The sequence below is a fragment of the Oculina patagonica genome, chromosome 2, assembly GCF_052425735.1.
Source record: "Oculina patagonica isolate OP01 chromosome 2, crgOcupat, whole genome shotgun sequence".
In the NCBI taxonomy this organism is placed as follows: Eukaryota; Metazoa; Cnidaria; class Anthozoa; order Scleractinia; family Oculinidae; genus Oculina; species Oculina patagonica.
Window position 1 is genome coordinate 27,531,381 of NC_135759.1, and position 8,919 is coordinate 27,540,299.

At 36.7% G+C, this 8,919-nt stretch overlaps 1 protein-coding gene and 1 long non-coding RNA gene across 2 annotated transcripts; both read right to left on the reverse strand.

Annotated features, from left to right (window-relative positions):
* Positions 1-1,812: 1,812 nt before the first annotated feature.
* On the reverse strand, positions 1,813-8,096 carry LOC144642257 (collagen alpha-1(XII) chain-like). Its single transcript, XM_078501236.1, has 3 exons — positions 7,768-8,096; positions 6,887-7,258; positions 1,813-2,150 (listed from the first exon to the last, which is right to left on the reverse strand). Exons 1-3 carry the CDS (start codon positions 7,952-7,954, stop codon positions 1,813-1,815), a joined length of 897 nt encoding a protein of 298 aa, XP_078357362.1. The 5' UTR covers positions 7,955-8,096.
* On the reverse strand, positions 2,760-5,104 carry LOC144641917 (uncharacterized). The gene is made up of 3 exons (XR_013568657.1): positions 4,965-5,104; positions 3,735-3,812; positions 2,760-3,201 (listed from the first exon to the last, which is right to left on the reverse strand). It is a non-coding gene; the product is annotated as an uncharacterized LOC144641917 (long non-coding RNA).
* Positions 8,097-8,919: the final 823 nt, after the last annotated feature.

Sequence of the window (8,919 nt, forward strand, 5' to 3'; positions counted from 1 at the left end):
TTTGAGCTGAAGCAGCATTCTTTTTTCCAAAAATTTGGGAATATTAAAAGCAAGATCTGGGGAGGTTCATTCTAAATGCATTTAGTATGATAAATTAACAGGCACGAACAATCCAAAATTTGTGGTAGTTCTTTCAAAGAACTGTCACGTTTGTTAGCATTTTAGTTCTTTCTGAATATTTTTACGGCTCACAAACTCAGCATTGGAGTTTTGAGGGTTTAATTACGGTTCAGAGGATTATTTTTAGCTTAATTTTGGTTCATTTTAATTCAAGGGACGTTTTTAGGGTTTTGTTTTCAGGAGTTAGATTTTGTACTTGTTGTCAACGTGACTATAATAGTGTAGTCAAGAGGCCTTTGTCTGTTGCCTTTCTGTGGACGCGTGTTACCAGACGGTTTAAAATCACGTTGACAACAAGTACAAAAACTCACTCCTGAAAACAATGTTCATTTGTACACATCGTTTCTCATCTTCTCCAGATGTTTTTACCAACATAAAGAAATCAGTTTTTCTCAAATTAAGGTATCCAACATGTCTAACTGAATCAATCATCAGCTCATCAGCAACTTTGTTCGAAATCAAGCAAAACGACAGCGTGCGATCAGGCAAGACAACGCTATCAAAATTATTTTGCCCTTTTACTGACAGAGATCGACAGACGCTGTACGACGTAATCTGAACAAGAAAATTGGAAATAATCTGATCTGCAGCTAGTGTTTACCGGCAGAAGCCAAACCTCCACTTATTAATAAGCATTGCGTTGTATCATGCTCGTGTAATCTGTGCCGGTGATGCAGATTATTATGTTGGATACACATCCCGACATCTCTTTCATCGCATCGCTAAACATAAACATTCTGGGATAGGTCATCACTTGAAAGGTGACCACAAGCTGCATGTTTACAATTTACAGGACCAGTTCACTGTTCTAAAATAATGCACACAAAGCTGGATTGTTTGATTTACGAGATGCTCTTCATCAGGAAAATATAACGAAAACTTCACACCCAATCGGACTCTCTCCGTGATCTCCGTGACTGTTTATTTAAGACTTGTATGTAAAAAATAGGTCTTCACACTTAAAAGATTTTCATTCCACCCTCTCTATGAATTTATATATAGCTTCAATTTAGTAATATAATTTAACTTGATAATGATGACATGGAGTAATCGAAACATCGTTCTATTTTCGTGTCGCTAATTTTAATTTTTGCAAAAAATGTTGCACAAAACATTTCGTTATTCGAAACCGACGACAAAGTACTTAGATTATAGGCATTCTCCGTTTAAAACGGACGATGGACGATGGAAAGTAAGCCCAGCAAAGAAAAACTTGTGGTTAACAAAAAGAATAAACCAGGGACGGTGGATTCTCAAAATATAAAAACGAAGAAAAGTGTAGCATTTTTCTCATACATATCGCATAGTAAGGAAAAAGAAACAGAAATAAAACATGAAATGTGACCCAGGGGCGTTAAAAATAAAACAGCAGTAAACAGTAATAGATATATAAACCAAAGAAAGCGCAAAATATATTTTTCACTTTATTTCATGTCAGTCTTATTTTTCTACTAAACATAATATCAGAAGCAGAGTTAAAAAACTTTACATAGCTTTACTCATGAACAGCAAGCCTAGAATATTTTTGTAGTTACTATCCTTCTAGACAGTTTTCAGTTCTTAAAGTTTTATACGCAGCAAAAACAACAAAATTCCGCTAAAGCATTGAATCAGCGGTTTTGGCCGGAAACTAATTTACAGCTCTTCAATTTTCATGTACAGCGAATAAAACAACACTATTCAGAACTATTCTCACTTTTGAGGGCAAAGGGTATCATACTGGCCGCTGACGATGGCCCATGTGCCAGGAGCATGCTTCTTTAACATCATCTTAACGATAGTCAAGAATCCGTTGTAATCAGCGACTCTGTATAACAATACATTATCCGGAGTTGGGGGAAAACCTCCCGCGGTGGAGGCCACCTTCACCATCTCGTCTATTCCGTTAGAGAAATCTCCAATAGCAAGCACTTGAATCTGCACACCGGCATTTTTCAGTGCATTGGCATTGGGTACGGTCAAACTCTGCTGCTTGTTTGATTGTCCATCAGTCACAAGGAGAACAGTCTTTCTTGAGTAGGCACGACGACCTATGAAAATGAAAAAAAAAACATCTGTTCACTACACAGTAATTTTCAGAGAGTTGTTTCAACTCCAAAAGTGGAGTTAAAATTTTAGGTTAAAAATAACCCCTTTTTAAGGGTTATTTTAACTCCTTCATTTAACTCCTATTTTGGAGTTAAAGTAACTCTACCAAGAGGAGTTTTTTTAACTCTACAAAAGGAGTTATTTAAACTCTATATGAGAGTTGATGTAACTCCAAAAGTGGAGTTAAAAATAACTCCTTTTTGGGGTCATTTTTACTCCAATTTGGTGGTTAAATTAACTCTAGTGGGGAGTCATTTTAGCTCTACAAAAAGAGTTATTTGAACTCTATTTGGGAGTTACTGTAACTCCAAAAGTGGAGTTTAAAATTTAGGTTAAAAATAACTCCTTTTTAGGGTCATTTTAACTCCCAAATTTTACTCCAATTTTGGAGTTCAAATAGCTCCAACATGGGAGTCACTTTAACTCTACTTAATCAAAGAGAAGAGTTATTTTGACTCCATAATCAGGGTTATAGTTACTCTGTTACCAGAGTTAAAGTAACTCAGGTGCATTTGCCCTATTAAGTTTTTAAGAAAGAAACATCACACAAATTGACTGGTACTTTAACATCTTTAATTCAATCATACAGACATAGTTCATTTTCTTATTTGGACATGAGCTTATTACACTGTACATAATTTGTATTAGCAGTGACAATAATGTAATGCAAATACTGAGAATGATATCATTTGTAAAACATCTCAAGGACTTATCAAGACTCATTCAAAAAACTCAAGGGCCTTTTAAGATTGCATGAATCATTGTTAACTGGAAAATATATTTGCATTTCTTAAACAGGAAGCAATTATTTTATGTCATGTACTCAATGCATGTAGCAAAACTCTATACCATCTAAATCAGGCCCACTTACAATCACAATCTAAAGTGCATTCAAACACAACCAATAAAAAAGTATAAATAAAATTATAATTCCTAACTTATTTATCAGCAGCTTTTCCCTTTTTCGCCAGCTTGTGTTGTAATTATTGTTTTCTGTAAAGAATAGATAAAAACAGAACAGAAAGTTAGCATAGATTGCAATTATGCTCTAACAAAATGTACCAGCCATCAAGATCTGACATAACAGAACCCCAGATAATAAAGGCCATAATATGTAAACAAAACAAATAGAGGGCAAAACAATTTTGATTAATGCTTAGGTATGAATGTGGTCACTCATTTGGACACATATAAGCTATTAAGATCTGGCAAAAATGCCGCCACTCGCTTAATGTACCAAATATCAAGATCTCACATTGTGATACCCTAAAGTAACGAATTCTAACAAGTACATGAAAATTCAGACCCATTGTGAATGTGGGCTTTTAATGTTACATTTTGTTTCAAAATGGCTGAAGGCCTTCTGCCTGAGTAAATGATGCTTTCACTAATACATAGCAGCTTCTAGTCTGAGACGATTTGAATGTTGAAATGAATAACTTAACACACCCCAATCCATCCATACATATAAGTGCCATTTTGAGATCAAACTGTTTATAAAACTATTGATGTTGGTTGAAACTTACCCCAACAGGTGAATAATACTAAGGTTGCTTGCATTCACCCTCCAATACATGTAATGGAGGCCAGAAAGGAAAGTGTCTCTGAAAAGTGATTAAAATAATAGTTTTCAGGTTACAGAACAATATTATTGATGGTCCACTCAGGCCCCATTGACATATAAAGAGGATGATCCTAGCACTAGGAACATCCAAGCTGATATGTTTTCAGCATTCAGTTTACATGTGAAATGTTGCATTTGGCCCTAGTGCTAGGATCATTCTACTCAGATACGATGATCCTAGCACAAGGATGATCCTAGCACCAGGGACAAATGCAACCTTTTGCGTGTAAACTGAAACCTAATACCGGTACTAGCCTAGAACCGGTAGTAAGGATAATCTTATTTTACATGGAAGGATGGTCCTGATCATCCTCTAAATGGGACCTCAGTTCTGTGGGCTACTATTCACATACACAAAACTTACTATGACAGCTTGGTGTGATGCATTTACTCGTATGTACAGTTGTATATGCACATAAAAACTGCCATGGAAGAGAAGCTATCCAAATTTTGTTATGTGTTGGGATTCAGAGATTCATGTATCACTACAAAACTTGAAATTGCCAACTATTTAGTAGCCACCAGGAATGGAGGCAAATTTTTCAAAGAATGCAAGGTATTCATTGAGGAATTGATTACAGCTGTTAAGTCATTTCAATTCACCTATTATGCTACCATATGTTTTCCATCCAGTAATTTGTTAGAAAAAGTACTCAGTAAATTTAAACACAAGTGTAGGGAAACCTGTAAACAACCCTTAAATTCAATCAGTAACAAATCCTTTGCATGATATCTTCAGTTGACAATTTACCAATCCCGGCAGGGCTCGAAATAGACATGAATTGATTAGTGATTCGAGCGAGCATAAAGTTTATAAAATTCGACCTACGCAATACTTTTGTGAGCCTGATTCCTTCACTTTCGATTCACTTCGTTTTCGCCTCTGAAGGTAGTCGGATTTGGTTTATTTTGAAGCTGAGCTGTGTGCATACGATCCCGATTTCTTGAACCCTCAGTTTCTCGAAATTCAACTTCTCGAAGCCATTTTCGTTTCCCTTGTATAGTACATCTCTGTACTTATTTAACCCGCGATTTCTCAAAGCAATTTTTGTTTCTCATGGAGGTTCGAGAAATCGAGATTCTACTGGACTGTATTGGATAATCCGACCGTGCTATAACCAATTAGGCTTACCTTTTACGAAGTTATCAATCCATATGACTGGAAAATGCAGCTTTTCGAAGGGAAAGAACAGTTTAAAACTATCTTACAATGGCAAAACCATCCACAGCGCAGCTGAAACGTTTCCTGAAAATATGGCGGACAAATTCAAATCCGTTGGCCGTTGATCGGCCGAGTAAGCCCGGAGCGAGTCACGTGGTCTGTGAAATTAATGATTAAATGCTCGTGACACTCATGCAATTTCTTTTATCTTGCCGGGATCTTGTTGCATTTTTGCTATCTAACCGCTTTTGAACGAAGCGTTCGGTTCCCACCAGGGAAAAAATTATTGGATTGTATGCAAAACGTTTCTTCTAACAAAAATATTGGCATTCGAAGCAGTAGGCTCTTTAGATTTTATCATGCGCGGCCGGCCCAGTGCGTGACTCGTGTCATCTTATTTGCTAAGCTTGATTATGATCGTTAAAAGATCGAGATTGTAAGGAATTATCTATATCCGCGACATTCGCGTGGCAGTGATACATTGCAACTAAACGATGGAAGCTTTGGAGTTTATTTATAAATTCTCCTGCAACCGGAGTTAAAGTAACTCCGCGAAAATAAAACATATATTCCCAGAATGGAGTTACGTTCTTGGAGAGTTGAAATCACTCCACCATCCCCAAAATGAATACATGCCTTTAAACAAAAAAAGAATAGCAACAGTAATGACTCTGATTTGGGTTAGTTATTCTGACCAGTACCTAAAATAATGACTCCAATCGCGAACTAAAGACACTCCTCGGGGAGAGTTATACTAACTCCTCAAAAATGACTCCAAAAATGGAGTTTATTTAACTCTCCTTACAAAGTTAAACTGAAATTTAACTCCACAAAGGAGTTAAATTTAACTCCAGAGGAGTTACATTTGACTCCACTTTGGAGTTATAATAACTCCCAAAGAGTAACTCCAATTTAGGGGTTAAATTTACTCCCAAACTTAAGAGAATTAATTTTTAGGGGGAGTTAAAATAACTCCTATTGGAGTTAAAGTAACTCCTATTGGAGTTGAAGTAACTCCCCAAAAAAATAACTCCACCTTGAGGAGTTAGTTTAACCCCAGTACAAGAGTTAAAATAACTCTTTGAAAATTACTGTGTACAAACAATTCTTGGTGTCGTAGAGCAAACGCCAATTTGCTCTGCAAAGCTGTCAGTTCCTATAGGCGCGGGAATATTGAAAAACAATGTGGTAACAGCTGCAAGTGAAATTGCCAGCCAATTGTTGTCATATCCAAAAAATTTTAAAATTTCAATGTTGCATTTTGAAGCAGCGAGTTTGAAAAATATTTCACGGTAGATAAATATTTGCCTGCGAATAAAAGTTTTTGCCTTTTCTTTACTCTGGAAATTTTAATATGTAAATATTGTAATTTTAAATTCATTTTTACTGTGTAACTTTTTTTAATTTAGTTTAATAATAATTATTGTAATGCGCTTTTGAATATTTTTATAGAAAAAGCGCAATATAAGTATTACATATTATTAAGTATTAAATATTATTGTTTTAATATAAACAGTCCTAGGTGGAGTTATGGGGATAGTAGTATACCCCTCTGATTTGAGCGCAGATCACATATCCTTCTAAGCCATTTGCACAGTATTTGCTCATTATTTGTCTCGCGTCATCCGCTGATCAATACCTATTTGGCCTTTCTCCATAGCTATAATAGTTCAAACGTGATTTAGATTCTATCACTGCACAGTTAACAGAACTCAGGCAAAGCAGCACTGGGGTTAGTTTGTTGAGAGTTTGATAGAAAAAGAATAAGGTTTGGTTTCAAACCGAGATCATGGATTCGTGGGAAAAAGTTGAAAGGAAGTTGATTTTGTGACAAGCTATGCGTGGAAGTATTGTCAGTCCACATTATCTCGAACTTCTGACTGGAAGCATACCTGAGTAAGGATCATCAAACAGTTTCTTTGCTGCTGCCAGTCCAGCTTGAGTGTTAGTCCAGCTATCTGGATAAGATATCTTCATTATCTCTTTTTTTGCGTAAGAGGGTGTCGAGAACTTGAAGTTGACAGTGGCTGAATTGGAAAAGGTGACCGCTGCATACTTCCTGTCAGTGTTTGGAACTGGCATTCCCAGCAAGAATGATAGTGCCTTTTTATCTTTCTCAAATTCGCAAGAACCAATCGAATGTGAACCGTCCATGACAATCACATAATCTTCAATTCGAACGGATCGTTTCTTCTGACCAATGTTCAGAACATTGGTCAAGAGCTTATCTGCAGTGACACTTGGGGCAGGGACAGTCTTAAAAGCTGCAAATAAATCAGTGAGCATGGTTATATATGTTAAAATAACAAAGCAGATAACAAAGGTAACCGCTTTGTAAAGACATTTGTTTAGAAGAAAGAGCCTCTGCGCCCTAGGACGAGGGGAGAAAAGTTTCTCTGGTATACTGGTACGGTATACATTGGAAGAAAATACCATAACTTTAAAATGTATGTCCCTAAAAAATCGAAAAATGTTTGTGGAATGTGCAGGCTAGGAATTTGGAGCCTGTTTACGATGAGAGTTCGTGTTTGACCCAACTGCAAAACCAGGCCTAATTCAGAATTTATCCACTTCAGATACCGGTGTGCTTCGCAAGAAAATAGTAAATTAAAATGCAGCTTGAATATATAAAACCTTTCTCAAGTTCATGTCTATTCTTGTTTAGCAATATAAAATACTACTTCGTTGGGATATTTTGAGCTGAACATCATGGGCTACTGTTTCAGGACATGGACAGTGAAGTACTCTAAATATTTTTTCTAAAGCAACTTACCCTCATAATAATGATCGATCGGATCTGGTGGGCCAGTTAAGACGGGTGGTCGCCGAAAAAGTGGTGAACTTGGTCCTGGTAGGATCACAAGCAGGAACAACACGGAGGCAAAACGGGTAACAAATCCTGACATTCTCAAGTCTTGATCACGGCGCTCTGGCTGTAAACTTTCTGGGTTTGAAATCATGAAGAGATGTTGTTATTTTTATAGAGAAATTAACTTCCGTGTGACTGGTCTATTTCTGGTACAGCTTGTCAGCTTGTTTGCAACTTAAAACTTGTATCAGCTGGGCTGAAAAGGAAGACTACTGTTACACCACACGTACGAAACGTGCTCCTTCATTCCCGACACAAGGTAGACAGGAAGCAGTTTCTGATATCTTTTGTCTAAGCTCCACTTTGACCCTCTTACTTGAAAATGAGAAAAACAGGATCATATCTCATGGTATGTACACACACGAGAGCCTTGTGCGAGAAAATATTCTTTTTAATTTCTTGAGTATTTTAAGCAGGCACAAAACTCTCGTTTTTGACGGATATAGATATTTTTTAACGGCGCGGCGAGAGTCTCTAAAGAGATGAAGCCACACGAAATCAAACGGAAATTAATAACTCTGTAAACCTAACCTAGCCTCTTGAGCGTTGACAATTGGGATCATGGGGAAGTTATTTGCTGGCACGTATGGAAGTAGAGTTGAAAATAGGCTGGATTACCGGAAGAAGAAATTTGTGTTTAGCCTTCTGTTTGAGCTTATTGTGAACCGTAGTAATCCTCGGTGGTTTCAAGATCCTAAAACAACACATTAGACGTTTGCGCAAAAAAAGTGTTTCATCGGAATGGCAGCATAAATAGTTTTGAAAAAAAATTGATGTTGCAATGAGAAGCACAGAAAAGCGAGCACAGTTGGTAATTCCTTTTGTCCACTTTTACGCTTAGCTCTTTCTTTAGACTTAGCTGCTTCCGTGTTCTATTCTCCACAGGACGTTTCATTAAAACGGGAAGTTTGATGTAAGCACATACAAACATCGGTGTTGCTGATTATGCTAAAATACCAAAAATCCTAAATCATAAGAAATTTGGCTCGATTCAGGTTGGTTTTGCTCCATAAATTGCATTTACATGAAAAAAGCACAAAAATTAAAGAAGAAAAT

Coding starts and splice junctions, on each gene's coding strand:
- LOC144642257 (XM_078501236.1), bottom strand. CDS start 7,954: ATGATTTCAAACCCAGAAAGTTTACAGCCAGAGCGCCGTGATCAAGAC. Junction 7,259..7,767: donor GATCGATCATTATTATGAGG/GTAAGTTGCTTT, acceptor ATTTATTTGCAG/CTTTTAAGACTGTCCCTGCC. Junction 2,151..6,886: donor GTTTGATGATCCTTACTCAG/GTATGCTTCCAG, acceptor TCATTTTCATAG/GTCGTCGTGCCTACTCAAGA.